Source organism: Bos taurus, chromosome 11, assembly GCF_002263795.3.
Source record: "Bos taurus isolate L1 Dominette 01449 registration number 42190680 breed Hereford chromosome 11, ARS-UCD2.0, whole genome shotgun sequence".
NCBI lineage: Eukaryota > Metazoa > Chordata > Mammalia > Artiodactyla > Bovidae > Bos > Bos taurus.
Window position 1 is genome coordinate 12,243,325 of NC_037338.1, and position 26,561 is coordinate 12,269,885.

The 26,561-nt window shown below is 38.5% G+C and overlaps 1 protein-coding gene across 4 annotated transcripts in view; it reads left to right on the plus strand.

Moving 5' to 3' along the window:
* EXOC6B (exocyst complex component 6B) overlaps positions 1-26,561 on the plus strand; it is a 721,824-nt gene that overhangs the window by 617,549 nt on the left and 77,714 nt on the right. Inside the window, exon 21 of one of the 4 annotated variants that reach the window (XM_059891508.1) lies at positions 24,689-25,715. The exons of the other annotated variants lie outside the window; for them this stretch is intronic. Coding sequence (XP_059747491.1) covers positions 24,689-24,730 — 42 coding nt within the window. The 3' untranslated portion in view covers positions 24,731-25,715. Of the gene's footprint in view, positions 1-24,688; positions 25,716-26,561 lie in introns of those variants that run through there. 4 annotated transcript variants of the gene reach the window in all.

Consider the following 26,561-nt stretch of genomic DNA (forward strand, 5'->3'; position numbering starts at 1 on the left):
ATCTGTGAAACTAATATACATTGCTATACAACAGAAACTAACACAGCATTATAAATCAGCTATACTTTAATTTAAAAATGTTGTAAAAGACAGTTCATGTCTACTTTTTAATAAGTTCTACCCATGAAGGAAAAAAATTGAGGAAAGTTAGAATATTCCTTTTATTGACATTTTAAAGTCAAGGTTATTGTAGAATAGAAAAAGCTGTAAATTACAATTGTGCACCTTGGTTTGTCTTTGTAAAGTGAATGCACCCATAAAACCCAGAAAAAATTACTCGTTCTTGGGAATGAACATTCTCATTATTCCTGTTCCCAGTCCCTAATTCCTCTCATGCAATAGTAATCACTATACTTATTTCTATCAACACTGAATAGTTTGACCTGTTTATGAGATTCATCTAAACTGTTGCATGAGGTGATAATTTATCCTTTCTCATTGCTGTAAAGCATTCCATTATATAGTTATGCAGATATACAAAAAACTCAGCAGTGGCCATAGGACTGGAAAAGATCAGCTTTCAATCCAGTCCCAAAGAAGGGCAGTGCCAAAGAATGTTCAAACTACTGTGCAATTATGCTCATTTCACATGCTGGCAAGGTAATGCTCAAAATCCTTCAAGCTAGGCTTCAGCAGTATGTGAATCGAAAACTTCTAGATGTACAAGCTGGGTTTAGAAAAGGCGGAGGAACCAGAGATCAAATTGCCAACATTTGTTAGATCATAGAAAAAGCAAGGAAATTCCAGAAAAACATCTACTTCTTTTTCATTGACTATTCTAAAGCCTTTCACTGCATGGGTCACAACAAACTGTGGAATTTCTTGAAGAGGTGTGAATACCAGACCACCGTACATGTCTCCTGAGAAATCTGTATGCCGGTCAAGAAGCAACAGTTAAAACTGGACATGGAACAACGGACTGGTTCAAAATTGGGAAAGGAGTACGTCAAGGCTGTATATTGTCACCCTGCTTATTTAACTTTGATGCATAGTGCATCATGTTAAATGCCAGGCTGGATGAATCACAAGCTGGAATCAAGATTGCTGGGAGAGATATCAACAACTTCAGATATGCAGATGATATCACCCAAATGGCAGAAAGCAAAGGAACTAAAAAGCCTCTTGATGAAGGTGAAAGAGGAGAGTGAAAAAGCTGGCTTGAAACTCAACATTCAAAAAACTAAGATCATGACATCTGGCCCCATTACTTCATGACAAATAGAGATGGGAAAAAAGTGGAAACAGTGGCATATTTTATTTTATTGGGCTCCAAAATCACTGCCAATCATGACTGCAGCCATGAAATTAAAGGATGCTTGCTGCTTGGAAGGAAAGTGATGACAAACCTATTAGCGTATTAAAAAGCAGAGACATCACTTTGCCGACAAAGATCTGTATAGTCAAAGCTGTGGTTTTTCCAGTAGTCATGTACAGATGTGAGAGTTGGACCATAAATAAGGCTGAGTGCCAAAGAATTGATGCTTTCGAATTGTAGTGCTAAAGAGGACTCTTGAGAGTCCACTGGAGATCAAACCAGTCAGTCCTAATGGAAATCAACCCTGAATATTCATTGATGCTGAAGCTGAAGCTCCAGTACCTTGTCCATCTGCTTCAAAGAGCTGGCTTGTTGGAAAGACCCTGATGCTGGGAAAGATTGAGGGCAGAAGGAGAAGGGGGCGACAGAGGGTGAGACATTTAGATAGCATCACCAACTCAATGAACGTGAGTTTGAGCAAACTTCAGGAGACAGTAAAGGACAAAGAAGGTTGGCACAGTGCAGTCCATGGGGTCTCTAAGAGTCGGACATGACTTAGGGACTAAAGAACAACAAATACAGATAAGCCACAGTTTAGTCATTCCTGTTTGATTGTTGATGAACATAAGGGATATTTCTTCAGTGGGGTTTTTATAAATAGCACTGCCTTAAACAGTCTTGTATATGCTTTTTGATGTGCCATTTTCTGTTGGATATATACCTAGGGTTGAATTGCTAGTCATTTGTTAGGATATATGCGTCAGCTTTAGTAGATACCACTGGTTTTTCAGTGATTGTAATCAGTTTATACCAACAATGATGGTAGTTCAACTTACTCCACATCTTCAACAATGTGTGGTATTGTATTCTTCCTAATTTTAGCCATTCTGGTGAGTGTACTGCTATTTTTTTGAGTTTATTGTGTAATATAATTATTAGTAATATTTTTCTAATATTTATGATATTAGGCAATCTTTGTATGTTAATTAGCCATTTTGGTATCTTCTTTTGTGAAATGCTAGTTCAGCTATTTTTCCCAATTTTCTGTTGGGATTTTCTTTCTTATAATGGCCTGTGGGGTTTTGATAGCAAGGTTATGCTGGTCTACTAAAAATACTTGATAAGTTTTCCCTCATTTTCTTTCTTAAGAAGAATTTGTGTAAGATTAGTTTTATTTTTTCCTTTAATATTACAAAAATTTCACCATATGGACCAGGAAATTTCTTTCTGGGAAACTTATTATAGACTCAACTTCTTTAATCCACAAGTGTCCCATCTTCTATTTATTCTTGTGTCAATTTTGGAAAATTGTGTTTTCCTAGAAATTTGTTTCATCTAAACTTCCTAATATGTTGACATAAAGTTGTTTATAATATTCTCTATATTTTTAACATCTATAGGATATGTAGTTATATGCTTCTTTTCATTTTGAATACTGGTAATTTGTGCCTTCTTTCCGTTCTCTTTGATTATTGTTAATGCAACATTTTGTCATTTTTAGCAGCCTTTTCAACAAGCCATTTTTTTCCTTTATTGATTCCACTTTACATATGTATTCTACTTCTCTTATTCTGCTATAAGCAGTGGCAGCAGCAGCAGTTTGCTATTCTTTAACTTCTTGAGATACATATTTAGATCTATCTTTTTTCTTCTTTAGTTTTTCTTCTCTTTTAAGGTATTCATTTAAGGCAATAAAGTTCCCTAGAGATACCTTCATCACAGAAATCTTTGTACCTCATATTTTCATTAACATCTCCAGATATTTCTGATTTCCATTTTGATTGCTTCTTTGACACATGAGTTATTTAGTAGGGCATTATTTTCCATTTTTTGATTTCCTGGCTGTCTTTGTGTTGTAGATTTCTACCTTGATTCTGCTGTGGTCAGAGAACATAATAGAATGATTTCTAGTCCTGTGAAATTTGTTGAGACTTGACATTTGGCTCAGCATATGGTCAGTGTTGGTACATATTCTGTACGCCGTTTAAAAATGGAACTTGTGTTTACAGTTACTGTCTGCAGTGTTTCTATAAACATCAACTAGATCAAATTTGTTAATTACAATGGATAAATAGTCTATATCTCTATCAATCCTTTGGTTTTATTCTAGTTATTCCATTGATTGTTGACAGTTGTATGCACCCCTCCAATTATGATTGTGAATTTATTTCTCTTAGTCCTGTCCATTTTTGCTTTATATATAATATAACCATATATTACTAGGGGCATATAAATTTAGGATTTTTTATCTTCTTGTTAAATTGACTTTTAACATTATAATATATTATTATATATATATATATATATATATATATATAATATGTTATAATAATGCCTTTGCCTTAAAGTATACTTTGTCTGATATTAGTATAGCCACATCAGCTTTCTTTTTGGCTAGATTTGCACAGTATATGTTTTTTCATCAGTTTACTTTCAACTTTTCAGGATTGTTATAGTTGAGGTGTGCTTTTATAAGTGGCATGTAGAATGTTTGTTCAAACAAATTTTGCTTTTTATTGGAGTATTTAGTAAATTTTCATTTAAGTTAATTACTGATATGTTGGGATTTATACATAGCATTATACTTGCTTTCTGTTTTTGCCCTCTCTTTTGTTTTTGTTTTGTTTTACTTCTTTCTTTCTTTTTAAAAATTAATTATACTTCACTACTCTACTTTTTTTTCTCCATTATCTTGTTTGTTATACAGTCTCTAAGTGATTCCTCTAAACAATACAACATGCACCTTTTACTTATAAAAGTCTGATATAACTTAAACCCCACAAAAATGCTAGAAATTAAAGCAACTTTAATTTACTCCATTCCTACTTTTTTTTATTATTGCTAACATTTTCACTTCACAAGTATTTTAAGTCTAAATCAACATTAATATTACTGATAACATTTATTTATATGTATCTAATATATGTATATATGTTTCCTTGCACATTGTTTTTAATGTATCTTTTAGTATGGATCTGCTAATAATAAATTATCTTAGCTTTTGTCTTGAATTTTTTTTGCCTTCATTACTCAAGAATTTTTTTTACTGAGTGATGAATTTTAAGTTGCCGGTTATTTTCTTTTAGCATATCCATGTGTGGTTCCATTGTTTTCTGATTTTCATCATTTTTCTTGATGAAGTAAAGTGTAAGTCTTATAGCTGCTCCTTTGAAAGTTTGTCTGCTTTTGACCATTTTACTCTAATGTGCATAGTGTGGTTTCCTTTGTATTTTTCCTCTATGGAGTGTAAAATTACTGTTGAATCTGTAGATTAGGTTCTTTTGTAAGTTTTAGAAATTTTGCAGCTATTATGTCTTCAAACTTTCCTTCTCCTATTCTCTAGCTTCTGCTTTTGGGGACTCCAGAAAGACATATTTGGCTCTTCTCACTATGTCCCATATGTTCTGTCCTTTTGTTTCAGTCTAGCTATTTTCTTCAGTCTAGGTATTTTGTACTCATTCCAATTTATTAATCTTGTCTTCAACTGTGTACAATCTGCTTGTCAACCCACTATTTTATTAATTTTAGTTATATTTTTCAATGCTAGAATTTCTTCTTTTTTAAATATTTCAGTTGTATGGTGCAGTTTTGCATTTTCGTTTGCATTTTATTATTTCTTAGTCATGTAATGTAAGTCACAGTTTTTTTAAAGCCCATTTCTGATTTTGTTCATCTGTAGGACTGTTTCTATTGTCTAGTTTTCTCTTGCTCCTGTTTTTGGCAAATCTAAATTTTTATTGAGTCCCTGTCATTGTGAATGAAAAGTGTTGCTGGTTCTAGATGACGACATTTACTGCAGAGATGCATCTTGTCTTTTGGCAGGTACCAGGAGTGTGGGTGACATCACCACAGTCTGCCCAGAACCTTTGCAGACTTGGTCTGGGGCGTGGCTCAGCCTACTCTTTGCTCAGGCCTACCATTATACGTATTCACCTTTGTGTCCCCGCTGAGCGTCCAGGGCATTTTAGTAAGGCTTCTCCTAGGCGGACCTGAACTCTTCATTTTTGTTTCCTCAGCACCAAGAATCTATAGAAAACTGTTCTCTACTTTTTAGCCATTATCTGCTTGGCTTCTCAGGCCCTACGTCCTACAGCTTAGCATCAGCACATACCAGTAGGCTCACTTTTCTGTCCCTCTCCAGCCCTTTGAGTTTTCTAGAAGTTCTCTTAGCTCCTCTGCCTTTCTCCCAACACCAAGAACCTGGTGTACAGAATTTTGGCTTCATCTCAAAGAACTTCTTTTTCTTCCCAGTCTTGTCTTCTCAAATCCTGTATTCCTCAGTTGTTAGCTGATTTTTTGCTTCTAATCTTCCTGATTGTTTTTGGCAGAAGTGTTGGTCTGCTACAAGTTACCTCATTATATTCAAAAACCTGTTTATTGATTTAAAATAGAAATTCTTACTGATGCCATTACCACCTTGAACAATTTGAAACCTCAGGAATTCCCAAACACACCTATGACTACATGATTTCTGAGTGAAAGTGAAAGTCGCTCAGTTGTGTCTGAATCTTTGTGACCCCATGGAAAATACAGTCCATGGAATTCTCCAGGCCAGAATACTGGAGTAGGTAGCCTTTTCCTCCTCCAGGGGATCTTCCCAACCCAGGGATCGAACCCAGGTCTCCCACATTGCAGGCGGATTCTTTAACAGCTGAGCACCCAGGTATATTTAATTTTAACTTTTAATTTTAAATTAAAATATACTGAATACTTAAGGCATATTTAATTTTAACTTCTAATATTAAATATACTGAATACTTAAGGCATATTTAATTTTAACTTCCAATGATTCTTTCATATAAACATCAAGAACTTTGATACCTATATCAGTGTATGGGAAATGATCATTTCTTTTTGCTTAATTCTAAAATCTGTTCTCTCGGGTTTATTTATTTTCAAAAGGGTTATGAGCACAAAAAAAAAAAATTGTGAAAAGAAAGAGAAAAAAATAGAGTTTCCATGTTTAAAATATATTTGAATTTGTGAACCAGTCATCAGCAATGCAGGCTCCCAGAAAAGAATATGAGATGTAATAGGGAAGTAAAAGTACAGAAAGAAATGCCAGGGTATGATTTTTGAATCTATGTCATAAAAATTACTTTGTTCTAATGCCACTTTTTAAGTACAGAAAAGGAGAAAATAGCCAGATTGAACTAGAATGATAAGAAGAAATTAATAATGACCAGAGGTTATAATGACTAAGACCCTATGCAGATTGAGTACTTGATACATGGTTGCTATGAGACAAATGAAAGATGTACTTTTAGAAAGCATTTCTTGGTTCAGTAAAGCAGGATTTTATTGTCATTGTCATTGTCATCATCATTGTTGATAATGATGTTCCTCAGCCATCTGACTGCTTCTCAATGTACCTTTAGAAAAATTATCTGTTTTGCTAGTGCACTGTTGATCCAAAAGGAAAGGGTAAGTTTAGCTTAACTGAAGTTCCTTTGTCATCACAACTTTTTAGAGGAATAAAAAATGAGTTCCAGCTCACAATTGTATTTTATCACATTAAAAAAAAAAAAAGAGTTCTTTAGCATTTGAACCCTTATATAATTTTTGTGTGGATCAAGGTCCAAATTTTCTAAACCACCAAGTCCCTTACCCTAGCCATCTTGACTGTCATCTAAAGGTATGGATCATAATATCCCTGAGGGAAATCTAAAATGTGACTTTGTGACTCCCGAAAGTTTGGCAGAGGAATAATTAACTAAAGGTAAAGATCTTAACACTGGTAATAGGCCTATGACTTCTACACTTCTGAGAGTATGTAGTTGTTCTACTTCCAGTTCAGCCCTGACTCGGGTATAAAAGAAGAAAGAAGAAGGACTTCCCTAGAGGTCTGGTGGTAAAGACCCTGTGCTTACACTGCCGGGAGCATGGGTTCAATCACCGAACTAAGATTCCACATGCCGTAGGGCACGGCCAAAAGAAAAAAGAGGGAAGGAGGAATAGAATAAGGGATAGTGATGGGAAAGATGTGGTGATTGAGATGGAAGTCCTTTTCATGTTTTTAATCTTAGTAATATTCTGAAATCAATTCAGTTTGATATATCCTGGGATTTATCTTTGGGCTTCCCTGGTGGCTCAAATAGTAAAGAATCCACCTGCAAGGCAGGAGATCTGGGTTTCATCCCTGAGTTGGGAAGATCCCCTGGAGGAGGGCATGGCAACCTACTCCAGTATTCTTGCCTGGAGAATTCCATGGACAGAGGGGCCTGGCAGGCTATAGTCCATGGGGTTCCAGAGTCAGACACGACTGAGCACAGCACAACATAGGAGCTTACTTTGGAACAAACCCAGGGCTCTGGATTCCCCCTACCCCCACTACACAACTTTAATTCCCTAAAGTTAAACTTGTACCCCTGTACCCCTTGGATACTAAATTACAAGCTGCCTGGGTGTTCACCTAATGGCAGTTGATTTACAAAGTCAAAAATATATTTCTTTCTTATCTCTCTCTTGAACATTTAGCATACTTAGGATCACACACAGGATCCTGAATCAGTTATAAACCAGGAACAGTGCTTGATAAATCTTATCTTTTATATCTTGAAAATAATCTTGTGAGGTAGCAATTATTATTCTACTTAAAGAGGTAAGGAAATAGAGGCAAGGTGCTCTTAGGCAGTATCTTATTGCTATGAAGTAGCAATGTGGCACCCCACTCCAGTACTCTTGCCTGGAAAATCCCATGGATGGAGGAGCCTGGTAGGCTGTAGTCCATGGGGTCGCTAAGAGTCGGACACGACTGAGCGACTTCACTTTCATTTTTCACTTTCATGCACTGGAGAAGGAGATGGCAACCCACTCCAGTGTTCTTGCCCGGAGAATCCCAGGGACGGAGAACCCTGGTGGGCTACCGTCTATGGGGTTGCACAGAGTCGGACACGACTGAAGCAACTTAGCAGCAGCAGCAGCAGCAGCAGCAATCTTAAATTTGGACTCCAGTGTTCTGACTTCAAGTTCAATGCTCATTTTAGAAACACAAAGTGTGTTAGTCGCTAGTTTCTCAGTTGTGTCTGACTCTTTGTGACCCCATGAACTGTAATGCACCAGGCTCCTCCTTCCATGGAATTCTCCAGCCAAAAATAATGGAGTGGGTTGCCATTTCCTTCTCCTGGGGTTCTTCCTGACCCAAGGATTGAACTGCATCTCCTGCGTTGCAGGCAGATTCTCTACTGTCTGAGCCACCACATGATCAGGATATCAGTAAATACTTGGTTAATTGGTGACTGAGAAGGAACAATTTTCCTAAAATAGAAGGCAGACTTTAAATGACTTCCTTGGCTTGATTTAACACTCATTATACCTCCTTTTGAATTTCAGGCAAGGGAAATGATTAGTTTGATTATTGCCATTTTTAAGTTGAGACCAGATAAGCTTTATTGAAGGCCTCAACTTTCAATTGTCATTCTACATTTCTCATTAAGGAAAGTTGAGATGTGTGGAGGTTGTCATCTTGTTTGAAGATAAGATGGAGTGTTTCAGTGATGACTGCTATAGTGGCTTGTCTCTTGTGATCTCTGTGATGATGTGATGACTAGGGATTTCTGAGTGAATACAGAGTGAGGGAGGAGAGAGATATCATTTCTGCCCCCTTAAAATGTTCCACACAGAAAATAATTTTTTCCAATCTGAGGCAAGGCATTGTAATGCAAGATTTATTAAACATTTAGGATTAGCTAGATTTTATAGGGAGTATAATATAAACAAGACAAAGCTCTTGTCTTCAAGAGATAGTCTTTTAATAGAAAAAAGTTCTAACATGGTCATTCATATAGTTCTGAGTTAATTAAGTTTGAGGAAATGATTTGCCACTTACAAATACCTATTTCCTAATTACTACCAACACCATGTCTTAGAAGCTTTTAAGCTGTGTTGGGTGGTAGCTAGTGGTTCTATTGAGTTCCCTTGGGTATGATTCTGTACTGTGCTGGTAGAAGTGGGGAAAATTGAGGAGATAGATGAGCTGAGCTGATAGGTCTTGGGGTGGTTTATCCTAAATCTGCCCAAGCAGCTTTCATATTACACATTTCATATTTTGGGCTTCTTCATAAGATTCATTTGGGAGAAGCAAACAGGCTCTGCAACTAAAAAATTTAAATCACTGCGTTATGCAACAGTAACAAAACATCAGGCTTTATGGTGGGGCACTCATCTAAATGCTTTGTGGTCCTGCAGGAACTAGAAATTACCTCCCTCATTTGAAAAGCACTATTGAAATAATGTGCGGTTAACTTTTGAGAGTGAAAAGGGTTGTCATACCACCCACTTATTTGCCAAGAAAGGATCCTCTGAAGAGGGAATAAGTGAACATTATAGAAATTGTCCTTTCATTTTGTCAAAAAGGATTGACAAGACAGATCAAGCTGTAAGAAAGCAGATGCAGCCCAGCCAAGTGGGATCTAAATGCCAGGGAAGACTGCTCTTAAGCAATTTGAGACAAAGTACCATACAACTAATAATTGTTTCAAGGGGAATAAATGGCCAAGAATAAACGGGGTCTCTATTTTTTTATCTCTCCAAAACAGTTCATAGTATGAACCATAAATACTAAGCAGTTGAGCGTTTAGATAGTTTGAAAAACTAAAAGAAAACAAAACAAACAAAACATGGCTAAGCTCTGTGAAATGGAAAATGACTTTTCCATACAAATGACTGATGAGTTATGCAAAAAGCATTCCTGAGCAAAAGCTTTAGGACCACTTGCTTTTAGTTTGGTTTGGTTTTTAAATGGGAAAATGGGTCGGTTGGTCTTATTAAAAAAGTGAAAGTTGCTCAGTCCTGTCTGACTCTTTGGGACCCCATGGACTGCCAGGCCTTTCTGTGCATGGAATTCTCCAGGCAAGAATACTGGAGTGGGTAGCCGTGCCCTTCTCCGGGAGATCCTTCCAACCCAGGAATCTTACAAAACATCCCCACAAAGCTTGTCATTCCAACATGTGATACCGTATAGACAGTAGAGATGAGAAAAATCACATGTGAAATGATTCCTCTCATTAATGTTACCTGGGCTTGTTCAACCTGATTTGTAAGATAAAGAGCCTTTGTCTGTAGAAAACATTTACCCTTCTGAGAACTTCCATTTCTGCTCCTCTGTGTGTGTGTGCTTAGTCGCTCAGTCATGTCCGATTCTGTGACCCCTTGGACTGTAGCCTGCCAGGCTCCCCTGTCCATGGAATTCTCTGGGCAAGAATACTGAAGTGGGTAGCCATTCCCTTCTCCAGGGAATCTTCCCAACCCAGGGGTAGAACCCATATCTCCTGCATCGCAGGTGAATCCTTTACTGTCTAAGCCACCAGGGAAGCCCTTTTCTGTTCCTGCTCACTGAGAAAGAGAAGGAAATCAGCCCTGTCTCAGTTGCCATCAATGCAGAATCAAGCTTCCACTGTTGTGGTCACTTCAGAATGAAAATATAAGGCTGCTTTGGAGCCAGTTTTGTTTCTGGCAGTGATGTAATCAAGTAAACACTAGAAACTCCTGAAAGGCTCCACCTCAAAAGTGTAGAGCGTTCCGCCACAACCCAGAATCAGCAAAGATGGTCATTGGTAGTGAACCTCTCAGAACTGCAGAAGGCAGGAACCATGGCTCTGCTTCCCCCTTCTACCCTCTCCTTTCCTTCTCCCCCACTCCCTCCTTCCTTCAGAGCTACTAAGTGCTCTCTCTGGAATGTTTGAAGATGAGGATTTAGGTCTGGGCAACCTGTTAAAAATATGAATTGTTACCATGAACTCTGAGTGGCCTTTCGGCTTTGCTGACAGAAATTTACTCCATGTAGACACCTCCCTCCAAAAAAAAAATTAAGCAGGTAAGGTCATTTGGAGTTGAAACAAGCATGCAGTCGGTGTGTTTGAAATGAAATTATAATTAACCTACTGATGGCTGTGAGGTGTTACCTTGAACTCTGTGTGGCCTCTTGGCACAGCGGCTGAACTTGCTTTATTGAATACCCAGAGACCTGAACAGGTGAAATCAGGATATGTCCAGGGCCAATTGTACTTTTAGAAAAAAGGTTATTTCTCTTTTAGTGCTGATTATAAGAGAGTTGAGGATTAATTGAGCAACACTAATCAGAAAATAAAAATGAGTTTTGACCATTCATGTCTACATGAAACATAAAATTGGTTAAAACTGCTGAGGAAAATGAGTTTACTTGCCCACTTTGTGAATTGATTCCTGAAGTGATGAGAAATTACTAGGCCTGAATAGTGGCCTAGGAAGATTATTGCAATTTGGAAATCATATATTATCTACATGTTTAGGAAAACATTATAATTACCAGCTGAGAGATATGAAGTGTTGCTCAAAGTCCAAGTGGTCTGTTGACACATGGGCTGGACAACTTTATGGAGCTATTCAAAATGAGGTAGGTAAAATTATACAGCAGTAACTTAGCATTGTTAATGACAAGGAAGGATGGTGAGGTCATTTATGGTGTAGAATGAATGAGTCAGAGATAAAGTTTAACTCTCTCTTGTCCATGAAATATTATTTTAACAGAAGTGTGCAGCTTACTGCCTTACAGAATCAACAAAATTGAATAATGGGTACTGCAGTTATCAAGTATGTACTAGATTAGGGGAATACTATAAACAATTTATTGACAGAGTTGGTTATAAGCTATACCTTGTCTTGGCTTTAAGCTGACAAGAAATCCATTTCACCCCTTGTGACACTGAATAAAAAACAACTGCATTATTCTTTTGCTTCCGTCTTCACATCTCCTCCCTCTCATTATCTAATATCATTGCATGGTAAAGTCACGGTTCATAAAAGCAAAAGTTGGGGGATCCTGCTTGTTTTGGCTGAGAGCACCTATTGTTCGACTAAACAGAGTGTTTGGTTCATTTTGTGCTTTTGACACACTAGCTGGAATGAATGCTCTTGTTGGTTTAATAAACAAAGAATAATAATCCAAAATGGGGTTTGATTACTATGTGGAATTTCTCGTTCATAGAATGATCTAATTGTTCACATCTCTGCGTAGTGTTAAGCAGTAAAGTATAAGTAATATGGAGGTTTTTCTATTTGAAAAGAAGTTTCAGTTAGGACACACGTAAAAACACTCTTGGCCTTCCCAACTCCTTTTTTAGTAGGAGATGTCATCATATACTCTTCTGTTTCTTACAGAACACTTAAGTGAAGTAGAAAGTTCACAAAGTACTAACCAGTAATCCAGGTTCATATCAACTTAATGGGATTTCACTTGGTTGATGACTAAGGTTCAATATTGGTAACAGACCAGAGAAATCTATCTTTTTGGAAGTAAGTGCTTTGTATTTGCCCAGCATGTTTCATCTCCATCTAATGCACAAACTTAGAAATGGACTAAACTCCCCACAATAGTTATAGGTACGATCATGTCAGCTCAGTGTCGACAGTGCTTGACTGCCGAGTCCTACTTTGGGGTGCCATGTAGATTTTGGTAGACTTCAGTGTAACTTAATATACCTGCCTAAATGTATAAGGCCTTGGATAATTTTATTTCTCTTGTTTTCCCCAATAGTCTGATGTTCTCCAGTTCACAGATGCATCATGGTTCTATCCTGTATTTAGAGGCATCACACTTTATTTGAAAGATTTCTGCAATCTGGGATGGTCATCCTATTACAGCTTCAGTTGTATCTGTCTGCCTGCCTTCTCCTTAAAGCCTTTCCTTATCATCCCATTCCAGTCTCTGAACTCTTATTATATTGATTTTCCATAACACTCATAATGGTGGCAGATATATGACAAAATTTAAATAAGTATCCACACTTACATCAGCACTTTTAAACTTAATCATACTAATTTTACATACTTGTCTCAGAGTCCCCTCTGCTTTTGCATGGTAGCTACTCCCTTCTGATTACTGCCAAAGTTATCTTTCTAAAATATAAATTTGATTGATTATTCTTCTGGGTCTGCCCATCATCTCCAGAAAGGGAAGAGAAAGCCCTTGCATATTGCTGTCTTTTTAAGCCAGCTCCCACCTACCTTTCCAACTGTGTCTTCTACCATTCCTTTGGTATACCCACACTTGGTTGCTATTCACCCAACATGACGTAGCGGAGTTTCTTCCTTTTAGCTGGGCACTTATACCCCTGGCAAATATTTACTCAACTTTTAAGACTCAGATGTTTCCTCCCCTTGGAAACTTTCCCTGACTCTTTCAGGCAGGAGCTGGCCTGCCCTCTGCACCTCTTTAATACCATACACAATGCTCTAATACAGTATATCTTACTGTACTATTTTTGTTTTCCCATATGTCTCCTCTTCTAACTGTACACTATTTAAGATAGAAACTGTTAAACTGTTACCTTCCTCACATTTATATCCTAGCTCAGTTCCTGCCACATAGCAGCTGCTCAATAAATGTTTGTCAAATGAATGAACAAATGAACTTTTTCAAAAGAAAAAGGTTTAAAAGCCAAGTACTCTCCAATGAGAGAGATGCTTTAAAGTATTTTATATCCATAAATATCCTTCCTTTTATGTCAGTATATCGGAGAAGGCAATGGCACCCCACTCCAGTACTCTTGCCTGGAAAATCCCATGGATGGAAGAGCCTGGTAGGCTGCAGTCCATGGGGTCGCGAAGAGTCGGATACGACTGAGTGACTTCACTTTCACTTTTCACTTTCATGCACTGGAGAAGGAAATGGCAACCCACTCCAGTGTTCTTGCCTGGAGAATCGCAGGGATGGCGGAGCCTGGTGGGCTGCCGTCTATGGGGTCACACAGAGTCGGACACGACTGAAGCAACTTAGCAGCATGTCAGTATATGAACTACTTGCTAAGGAGCCTGGGTGCATACCCTCTGTTGTCTTTCAGCAGGGAATCCAGTCTGTTGAAATATGTCTTGACCATGAATACTTTGATTGGAGAAAGTTTTCTAGTTTGAGAAGAAGTGATTATTGCTATTGTTGATCACAGCTAGATTCCAAAGTAGATCAGATAGGTGTGAGGACAATTTGACTGTAATAGGGTAGAGTTTTTAGTCTTATCTTTTACCTTCTCTTTACTGCAAAGTGAGCTTCAGAAAATTAATACTGTTCCTTAGTGTTGACCTTAACAGGGCAGAATGAGTCAATATTCCCATCTGCTTTGTAACAATTCACATAAGACCCAAGCAATGGCCAGTTCTATCCAAAATTAACATAAAGGAACAATGCTAATATCCTCTTCAGGGACAGCCATAGGGCTTCCCCATCAGCCGACCCTCAACCCCCAAATCTGGAAGCACAAACTTGAAATTTGATATTCTGTTTCTTTTTCTGTTCCTGAGACCTAGGTGTTCTACTGGCCAGGGCTCTTTAAGCAGGTAATTGAAGCAGTTCAGGAATAAAGAGTAAGAACTGCCATTTTATAGGAGAATACAACAAGGCAAGCGAAGGTTATCCAGATTGTGAAACGATGTTGGGAAGGTTCGGGTACAGGTCAGTGCAGTGCTGAGGAAAGCACCCAGGTATCCTTGACAGGTACCCGGGCTAAATACCCGACTCTTCCACCCTGGGCAGTTTAACTTGTGCCAGCAATCCCATGGATTTTCTGAATGAATTACCATAATTGGATTTAATTCAGGAGGGGGATGTTTCCTGTACACACCAAACAAGCTGCATACTGGATTCTTTTGCCCCTGTGACAGGGAAAAGAAACCCAACAGGAAATACATCTTTGCAAATTAAAAAAGTTGATGAGCTAAGTCCTTCAATATTGGGCACTTATCCAAAGTGAACTCCTAGTGACCCCCTGGCACCTTGGCTCACCTCACCACACTTCACAGCCAGAAGCATACCAGGTGGATTCCCGCTCTTCCCTCCCTGATAAGGCAGCAGGACCTTGCCACACCCACACTCACATCCAGTCGCCTTCCCAGCTTCCGCTGACCCCAGGTCTGATGGAAATCCAGGGTGATAATGCTATTGAGGTACAGGCCATAAACCATATCAGTATGTACGTAAGTGGAGGGAGGGGAAATGGGGAGGAAAAAGCAAAAAAGGCCAAATGGAGAGTTCAGCGTCACCTCTGGGTGACCTTGGCAGCATGTAGAGTAGAAGGGAAATTGCCAGGAACTCGCAGTCTTTTGTGGAGCATTGTTTTGACTTGGCTTTGCTACAGAGCAACTTTGGGGGACTGGGGCAAAAAATAGGTCATTGTGAACTGCAGGTGCGGTTTTGATCTTGAACTATAATCTGAACTGTATATGTGCAAACCCAGAAGTATTTATTGAGATGAAAATGAAGCTTTCCCTCATAGATAATACAGACCACTTTACATTATAATGGCACCAACAACATAACTGGGTTTCTTTCCCCAAAATGGAAGGATAGAGTAGCCAGCTCTCCTTCCTTCCCCCTGCCCCTCTCCTCTTTTTTCTCTCTCCCTCCCTTTCTCCCTCAATCTCTCCCTCTACTTCTCTTTTCTTCTCTCACGCCCTCCCTCCTTCACTTCCTCCTTTAATAGACTGTGCTTCTCTATTATGAAAAGCCTCATTTGACAAACCAACCTATGAATCTGAAGGTATCCTCGTCAGGAGATACTGATTAATGTAGGCAGATGCACTCAAAGACTCAGTGACAGGCAAGATATTCAAAGGGCTGGGACTTTAACTGTCGCTCCCAAATAGTCAGCACTTACCATGATCTTTGCCTACTTAATTTAAACTCTTGAGAGTATGCAGGCCAGTGTGCAGAAAAAACATATCCCAGCAAATGAAAGAGAGTTTTAAAACCCTTACTCTTGGCCTCAATCATGTCATTTAATCCCTCCCACCATATGTTTGCTCGTTTTCTAAACCTAATAGGAAACATGTCAAAGCACCTGGCTGCTAAAGTGATAGGCACTGTCTTTGGACTAAGAGGAAAATCTGGAGAGTATTGCCTGAGCAATTTTGTTCTTGAGAACTATTAAACACGTTGCTGGGGTTGCTGATTTCTTCCCTCCAAAGTACTCTGTACATACAAAGAAGATTAAGAGAGCAGAGGTTTAAATTGCAGCAAGAAATATTTAGATTAGTCTAGAAATGCCCTGCCACAGATTTGTGTGGGAAAGGTGTCTTTGGTGGTGGTGGTTTAGTTGCTGAGATGTGTCCAACTGCTTTACAACGCCATGGACTATAGCTGGCCAGGCTTCTCTGTCCATGGGATTTTTCAGGTACTGGAGTGGGTTGCCATTCCCTTCTCCAGGAGATCTTCCCGACCCAGGAATAGAACCTGAGGCTCTTGCAGTGCAGGTGGCACCATTCTTTACGCTGACCCACCAAGTTAGGTGAGGCCTGATACCAAGAAGGCCAGTTTTATTCATTTTCTGATCACTGTGACTTTTGAAGATTAATAACTTAAAGGAAAATAGGTATCTGCTACTGACATTTTTGGGGTAAAGTTGGATTCATTGACTGAAAATGTTGAGAAACATAAGCAGCTAAGAAAAGTGGTTTCATTATGTTTTCAACAATGACTTGTGATGTAATCTGGATAATGTGGGTGGGAAGGTGGAAAAGGAAGGATAGGTAGTCAGATGGACTCCACTGGAGGTTTCTTCAAACTTTGTGATTTAATATGTTTGAACAGCTCAAAGTTTTTTGTTCTTTTTTTCTGAACCTTTATTGATATTTGGAGGAAAGAGATGTAAACTATTATCTCCTTTCAGGAGCGAGACAAGATTGGGGTAGACAAATATGTTAGGACACTGTGTTGGCCTTCATTTGGGATTCCTCTCCTGTGATTCAGGGTGGGGTCCCCTAAGACACTAGGCTGCTTAGACAGAGTACGAGCCACCATCCCCTTCCAGTGCCCCAGAATTTCGTCCACCCAGGAGACCCAGCTGCTGCCAGCAGGAAGTATCACATTTCTGTGATCTCTGGAATCCAGGTTCCCAGAGGGAGCAGTGATCTGGAGCTGCTACCAGCTACACCTCTGTTATCCTAGAAACCTTAAATTCCCAGACCGGGATACTGCTAAACTATTCATAGAACAGTGACTCTCAGTGATGATGGGAGGGGCACTGGGGTTAGGGGCACATCTAGAAGGCTTCCTGACCCCAGTCATCACCTCACATCCTACTCACCTCTTCATAGTCTTCCACTATTATGATGGAAACTCCTCATATTCATCATGTATGTAGAATTAATAAAAGAATGGTTAACCTTTAAAAGTCCATGTGTAACAATAAATGCTTCCTCATCCGTTTCATTTTCACTAACCATTCTTTGAATATTTCCTATGTGCTAGACAAAGTGGTATATTTATACATTAGCTCAGGAAATTTTCCAAAAATTATGTGAGATGGGCTTCCCTGGTGGCTTAGATGGTAAAGAATCTGCCTGCAATGCGTGAGACCTGGGTTCAGTCCCTGGGTGGGGAAGATCCCCTGGAGAAAGGAATGGCAACCTACTCCAATATTGTTGCCTGGAAAGTTCTGTGGACAGAGGAGCATCGCAGGCTGTTACAGTCCATGGGGTCGCAGAGTCATACACAACTGAATGACTAACACTTTCTTTCTTCACTTTCTATGTGAGATAAGAATTATTATTTCCATTTTATACATGAGGAAATGGAAGCTTAAAGAGGTTAAGCAGCATAGCTAAAGTCATACTTAGTGGCTGAATCAGGAGTTAGGCCCAGATCTGTGTGATGTCAAAGCTTCTTAATTGTTACACTATTCTGCTTCCTCTTGCCAGTGTCCTTGCCTAGAACCAGTATTGCTGAATGGCTGGCTCATGTCTATAGTAGCAATTGTTCACTCAGATAGCCATGAACTCTCTCCTTTAAGTTTCAGACGAAACATTAAACAGTGCTAAGTCTTTACGTATGTTTGGAATTCCTAACATCCCATACATGCGTTTTTCCATGCCAGTCAAGTGATTGGCCCCTTTGAGGTCTAATTTTCTTAAGAAGTTTAAATAGAACAAATACTATATTCCTACTACCTAGACTTGAAAATTAACATTTTTGTCTGATGTTTCATCTTTTTATTTTAAAACTCATACATTGTCAAGAAATAAACAAAGAAAGGAAAAATAGTTAAATGAAAATAAATAAAAGAAGCAAAACAGTATAACGTAGATAACATCCTAGGCAAGCCCATTCCTGCCATGAGTTTGCCATTTATCCTTTCAGTTTTTAAAAATATTTTAAAGCCATTTATGAGTATCTATGTAATGTAATGTATATGTAATGTTGCTTTGTGGGCTTTCTAGGTTTATGTATGTAGATCATGCTATGTATCATTCTGTTACATTATTTTTCGGGCTCAATAGGTAAAGAATCTGCCTGCAATGTGGGAGACCTGGGTTCAGTCCCTGGGTTGGGAAGATCCCCTGGAGAAGGGAAGGGCTACCCACTCCAGTATTTTGGCCTAGAGAATTCCATTTTAGTAGTATTTTCAGAATTTCTTCATCCTTATAGTGAGATCCAATTCATTCCTTTTATCTGTAACATAGTTCTCCATTGATTCCTCTGCCACTTTTTATTTTCCATTCTGCTATTGATGAACATTTCAGTTGTTTCTGTTTTATTATTTTGTTTCCAAATCGCATTTCATGGAACATTCTTCATTGCTTCCTTGTGCATACATATGTGTGTTTCTTGAAAGTTTATTCCTAAAAGCATACCTACAGGTAAAATGACTGGCTCATTAAGTTGTCTAGCCTTTTTTTAAAGCTATTTATTTTGTATTGGGATATAGCCAATTAGTAATGTTGTGATAGTTTCAGGTGAAGAGCTAAGGGACTCAGCCATACATATACAAGTATCCATGAGTTGGATATATATGTATTCTTGAGAATATACATGTATTCTTGAGTTGTCTTGTCTTGATGCACATGAGATTTTTATATGTTGAGATAAATCCAAGTGAAACCATCAGTGTGTGTTTGCAGTAAGAGAAGAAAGGTAGGGATAGTGTCATTGTAGAGTATAGAAATGAGAGACTGGCTCTCAGGGCTGTCAGTAGCATTGTTCCCCTTCAACAGACAGAATGTCAGTCTTCAGCTCTACTGGCAGGAGAGATCACTGTAGTTCAGTTGACTATATATGTCATCTTCTCTTTATTGGAATGTTTCCCCTTTTTGATACACTCTGGGATAGGCCCATTCCTTAATTCAGAAAAAGGAAATAAAATGTTTTATGCTCAAAATTCAAACATCAGCCAGCTCTGTGGTATTCTAAGCAAACTGCTTTCAGGATCTTCATAATATCCCAACTGTCTGTCAGAATGCTTTACTGTGGTGCCTGCAGCAGAACCTGAAAGAAAGAATTTCTCTTTGCAGGAGTGGCTGAGAACGGCAGGACTGTGCATTGTCTGGATGTTCTGCTGTACTTATTAAGTATTTATTTACTTTATTTAGTGGCAAAAGCTGTGACTCTATCTTCTTCTAGCTCATTTTCCAGTGTAACAGGATAAGACCACTCCTGCCATTATGACTTACCATGCAGTAAACAATGAGGGCTTTTGGACTGCATTTTACAGAATTGCTTTATTCGGTTCTCCTTCCAACCCCTTTGGGAAACAATTGACAATTGATATTTCTCTTTTGGATTTCTCGGTGAATTCAGCATTCCTAGATTTGGTTTCTGTTTGTTATTGTCTTGTAAAATCCATCACTTTGGGGGTAAGAATGGCCTATGTCCAGCCTAACAGCTTTTTGCTTACTAGTCTACCCAGTGACAGGAGGGAAAGCGCAACGTGGCTTGCCCTGGCCCTGTCTCAGTTGTGCTTTTCGTATCTACTTCAAACATAGCAGTGCCCGTCTCCCAGACAAACGACAGTTGGGTGTCACCTTTGACCATGGAGCGTAGGCCTGTCCCAGGAGTTCATCTACAGTCATGGAAAGTTCAGGTATCTCAGAGTCAAAATTCTACAGAATTAATCGGCTCATCCTAGTCTCTCTGTCCTCAGTCATGCCCTACTCCGCAACCCCATGGACTGTAGCCTGGGGCTCCTTTCTCCATAGAATTCCAGGCAAGAATACTGGAGTGGGTAGCCATTCCCTTCTCCAGGGGATCTTCCCAACCCAGGGACTGAACCCAGGTCCATTGCATTTCAGGAGGATTCTTCACTGTCTGAGCCACAGAAACCCCATCCTAGGGGCCAGTTAATTTCACAGGGCATGTTTATTATGCTGATAGAAGAGGAGTTTCTGGATCTTTTGTGTTTTGAGGCTTTCATGTAATTTTCAATCTGATGTCAAATGTAAATTGATCCCAATTTTAAATTATCCCCCAACTTTGGATCTTGCTTTCAGAGGAAAAGATTGAGTATAGGTGCGTTTTTATTTTATGCATCCATTTTTTCCTTGTATCAGCATAGCTTCTTTGTTATCTGCATATTTGTCTTTTTAACATTAGTTGCTGAGTTCCTTTAAGGCAGGCCTCATTCTTTTTTATGTGTGTGAATTTCAGTTCTCAATGCCTTTTGTCTTGTTGATTTGCAGTAAGTAGATATTGAATTAATTCCATATGTATTTTCAGGGGTGAATTTGGAACTTATGGAGGGTAGGAAAGATACAAAGAAAGCACATAAGCCAAAACCCAACCATTGTGCAACAGAATGCTATTTTGCCCAAAGCTCTCAAACTCAATTTTAACTACTAGCCCAGAAGTAATATATACATCACTCCATTCTGCATCTTTGCTCTATATATTTTATATTCAAAATTCTGATTAAAAGGTGAGTATAGTTGAGCTTTATCCGCTACCACTCAGGCTGATATTTAATTGTCTTAAATTTATAATTTGTCTTTAATGTCAGGGGAGTAAGTATTGGGATTTCAGTTGGGAGGTATAAGAAACCCTTCTGGATTGCACCAAACCTCTTAAACAAAGACCAGGAGGTGCTCACTCGTGCTTTGATCCTTTGCAACTACATCCTTTGAGACCTGTATCCAGAGAGAATACATTTTTGTTTTCCTTCGTGGACAGGAGTAGAGACCCGAATAAGGGAATTAAACTGGCCTGTAAGAAGGAAGTTCTTCATCCTAAGACTCATTGCTTTCCATTCATTCCTTTTGTAATCACAAAAATCCTGTTATCCATGTTGAAGAAACATATTTTTCCTATATTACAGATTATTTTCAACATGATATAAAGAATTCTGACCTGAGAATACAGAGATCCATTTCTTATTTCTGTCTCTATTTCTTTTTGATTAAATGTGAGCAAGTAATCTAACCTTTCTTGTCAATTTTCATTGGAGGCAGTTAGCTATGATAATAAGCCCATACCTAAGGCATTGCGTTTGATTTGGAGTACCACATGTTGAGCAAGACACTGATAAAGTATGTTTAGAAGATAAAATTAATCAGATTATCAAGAGATCTGGAAATCCTGTTTAAAGAAATGTGGATATTTCAACCTAGAAAAGAGAAGGCTTGGGTGATTTATGATACCCAGTTTCAAACATATGAGGACCTCACTTGTTAAGAATTGTGAGTAGACTTACTTCTGTTTTGCTAACTAGAACCCATGGTTGAATGTTAAAAGGAAGCAGATTTCCTCAGTATTAGAGAAAAACTTGTCAACAGTTAGAGAACTCAAACATTTTAACAGACCACATGTCCTATGAGGCATGCAAGCAGAAAACAGATTCATATTTATAAGGGGATATTTTATATTGGGTAGCGAACTCTACTAAATGATTCCCAAGGCCCCTACCAAAGCTAAAAGTCTATGATTCTGTGAGTAGACACACTCAAATTCCTTCCACCCTTCACTTCTATAATCCTAGAGGATCTATACATTTTAACAAACTTTTCTTAAAATCATGAGAAAAATAGATAAAGCATGTTATTTCGTTACTTTAGAATCTGGCAGAATTTCGAAGTCTGATATGATCACAAGTTCCCTGGAGGGGGTGCTCCAAGCTTGTTCTTCCTCTGCTGGTTCTCCCTCCCTCCAAGCACATCTGCCACGTTTTTTTGTTTTTTTTTTTTCTTCTTCTTCTTCTTAGTGATTTTTGTATTTTTTTGAATCTTTACAGGTGGTAGCAATTTTGGCTCATCTGACTTGATGGTATGAAATTCTAAATAGTTGGGGGTCATTTGGAGTGATTACTTTTTTCTTTGTATTCTGGGAGCCTGGGGGAGTGTATGGAGCTGCTTAGTTTATAGTCCTTGTCAACATAAACTCTGTATTCATCTTCCCATCTCTGAAGAACAGACAGAGGAGGTTCATGATATCACAGATGTCCTGCAGCAGACACATACAGAGTCAACAGAATTACAATAGTCTCTAAACTGGACAAATTTTGTAACTTACTTTTTTAAGTCAGTGCTTCAGGCGGCGGGGGGGATATCTGTATATTATCACCAGATAGAAAATAAGACCTCAGTTTTGATGGACAATGTCTCTAATAGGAAATTTGTCAGTGTATGCTCTTGCATGTGGGAATATCTTCACCTCACCATCCCCCCAAGGATTAAGTTACTGAGAATTGCAGCTATTACAATGAAATTGCCAAGATCTTCTCTGTTCTCTTATCAAATTATCTGGATGACTGGGTTTTGTTTTGTTTTGTTTTTTTTTCCTTACTTCCCATACTCCTCTTTCTGAATTCTGCTGGAGCCCACATTTTATATGAGATTCTTCCCCATTACACTTTCTGGGTGTTTGAAATCCTGTCTAGATTATTGGCCATGGGGCAGGGAAAGAGAATCTTTGAACTTGATCTGTGTGGCAGCATATTTTAAAACAATCTCTTCCAACTTCACAGAGATTGTGCTTGTGACTCTCTGCTCATAATTGTTTCTTCACATAATCAAAACTGGATATAACTTCTGTTATCCTACAGACTTGTTTCAAAGCAAATTTTCAAAAGTAGATTGCCATTCTTTCATAATGTCCCAGTCAGCCTCAACTAACCCTGTGATATTGATGAAAGCCTAACCGTCTTCATGGGCCACAGCATTCCCCTTGGATATGCCCACACAGTTCAGTTTTCCTTCATACATCTAACTTTTCTTTAAGGCATAATTAAAGATCGTTGTAGTTGTTTAGTAGCTAAGTCATGTCCAACTCTTCTACGACCCCATGGACTATAGCCCTCTAGGCCCCTCTGTCTTTTCCTAGACAAGAGTACTGGAGTGGGTTGCCATTTCCTTCTCCAGGAGATCTTCTCAATCCAGGGACTGATTCCTGTCTCCTGCATTGGCAGGGAGATTCTTTTCCACTGAGCCACCAGGGGAGCCTTTAATTAAAGAGACTGCTTTACTATTATCTATAAACTTCATTAGCTATATACTTAAGGGGGAGCTCAACCACTGCTACTCCTCTAAGACAAAGGAATCCAGAATGCCATGCTGGGATGACACTGCTGCTGCACTAGACACTATAATAAAAATGTAAATTATAAAGTTTAGGGGATGAGTATATAGTTGTTTATTGTTAAATTGTTTCAACTTTCCAGTATGTTTGAAAATTTTTATAAAATGTTAGTGAGAATAGTCGAGAAGCATTAATAACCACAATGACAAGAAAAGCCAAGCTTAAAGTTTTCAATGGAGTAATTACTGTCTCAATCTGTATGTGTTAGAGCCTTCTAATACTGTTATTGTTATTATTTTTTATTATTGTTATTATTATATTCACTCATACACTTATTCAGCAAGCATTCATAGAGTACTCACAAGTTCTGGTCTTAATGCTGGTAACAACAGGATAAAAGAAAGATAAACCCTGCCCTTAAAGAGCTCACAGTCTAATAGGGTAGGGGAGCTAAGAGATGCTTCCATGCTGTTCTGGTAGCTCAGACCTAAAGAATCCACCTGCAAGCAGGAGACCCAGGTTTGATCCCTGGGTTGGGAAGATTCTCTGGAGAAAGAAATAACTACCCACCCAAGTATTCATGGCTGAAAAATCCCATGGACAGGGGAGCCTGGTGGGCTACAGTCCATGCGGTTGCAAAGAGTCAGACACGACTGAGTGACTAACACTTTCCATGCTTTTCATACTTAACTTCTCAAAAGAGAAACATCTCTGTTTCCTTGCTTCTTTGTCTTAGTAATCTGAGAATTTAAAAATGAATAATTGAAAGACTGTATAAAATCTAAGCAAATGTAGGATTTTAGTTATAAAGTACTTAAAGACTCTAAAAGTGAAATCTAGTGAGTGAACCATCCTCCTCCTGAAAATCCCAGGATAGAAGTTCCCAGAGGGTGTAGGATATAACACAGAACCGTGGGAAGAGTCCCAGTTGCCTGAATGAGATATTTGTGTGCCCCTTTAACTTTAACTCTTCAAAGAGTCTTTAAAGAGACTGGTGTTGTAGAAATTAGAATGCTATCTGGGATGATGTGATTCCTCTCCATCAGCCTCATACTGCCCTGTGACTGTAGATTGTGAAGACTAGCCCAGCCCTGGGAAATGGGGTAGTTGGAACAAACAGAAAAAATAACTCCTGCTTTGATCTTCCTCAAGATAACCAGGGATCTGTGTTTCATTGATCTTTCTAGGTTGTCCAAATTCTGCAAAATTCACAAATCCTGTCTCCATAAGGATCTTCTGCGGCTGACAGACATGTAATTCAGGCTCTATGTGTTGACAAGCCTTGTTAACACATGGTATTCAGCAAATAGTAAACATCAGAAAAATACTTTTCCTTCTGTGTTGACTTCATGACCAGAGAGTCATAGTGATTTTTAATTCTGCTAAGATTGTGTTTACTCAGGATCAATGAGTTTTAATGATTACATTTAGGCTCTAATACACATTAAATTTTTCCACACCTACTATTGCAGTTAGACATTAAATTTAGGAGACAAAATATGGTAAACTTGAGAGCCAAGAAGATAACTCAAGCCTAGATTTAAATACAAACAAAAAAACCGTATATAGTCAAGCTGGGCCTTTTTCTAAGAAGGAGGATGTGTTTTTTTTCTTAAAGCTGTGTGACTTCTGAAAGATGGAAAAGATTTTGTGAATATCATTCTCAGATGTGACAAATCCATGTTGGCAACACTAGCTTGTATGCAGACATTCTGAACGATACCTGTTTCACTTGGCCTGTGCTGTGTCACATATGTGCTTTCCCTTTGTGGAGAGAAAACACTTTACACAATCATCCTGTTCACAGAACACGATGAGATGCGACAGGAAGGAGTCAGCCAGGGACAGTGACTGGTTATGCAGAACAAAGATATTAAGAGTTATTTTAGGCCCAAATCCCATGCCCCTGGAACCTGGAATAAATAGGTTCCAGATACTTGCTTTTACATTCATCCTCTTTATGTTCACAGATATACACAGTCCACGCCCTGCATATATTTAAGTGTTGAAAACTATGGGAATAGGTCTCTAATCCAATACGAAACATAGCACCAAGTGAGATTTGATAACCATCTCACCCTGTGATTCCCAAACTTGGTGATCTTTAATCAGCTGGGAATTTTTAAAAGATAGATTTCAGAGCTGCAGTGATTCTGAATTAACAGGTTGGACAGGGGTGGTGTGATAAAGGCTGGGAGTCTATAGTAAGTCTATAGGAAGCTTTTTATGTAAGCTTTCCATGTGATTCACATGACTAGCAATTTTGAACTCTCTCTGTATATATATATGTATTATATATATTAATATATATATATATTTATATATAATATAAATTAAGTATGTATATATATATAAAATACTCATCATCCCCACTCTCACTTTTACAAATGAGGCAGCTGATGCCCAGAGAAGTTATGACTTGTCCAGAGTCCCACAGCTAACACCAGAACTAGAACTCCCATCTCCTCACTTTCATTCCACTGCCTTTTCACCCTACCTTGAAGCAACAGTTGCAAAGACCATCTGTTTCATGCTTTTTCTTTAAACTGAAATCACTTAAGTTCTTTAAACTTTAGTTACCTTAGCTGTAAAATGCTGTCTTAGTTGTATAAGTTTCCTGTGGCTACAGTAACAAGTTACCACAAACTTGGTAGCTTGAAATAGCAGAAATTTATTTTTTAACATTTCTGGAGGCAAGAATTCCAAAATCAAATGTAAGAAGGGTCATGCTGTCTCCAAAGCTTAGCAGAAAGAATCTTTCCTTGCTTCTTCCCCTTCCAGGGATTCCTTAGCTGTGGTTTGCGTAACTCCAGTTTTGGCCTCTGTGTTAAATGACTTCTCTTCTTCTCCCCACGTCTTCTCCTCTTTTGTCTCTCAGAGGATATTTGCCATTAGATTTAAGGCTTATCTGTTTAATCCAGAAATAATGTTTTCTTAAGACCCTTAACCAAGTTACATCTGCAAAGATTATTTTTCCAATTAAGGTCATATACAGAGACACTTGAGATTAGGACCTGGGCATATCTTTTTGGGAATCATCATTTAACCCACTAACTTTAA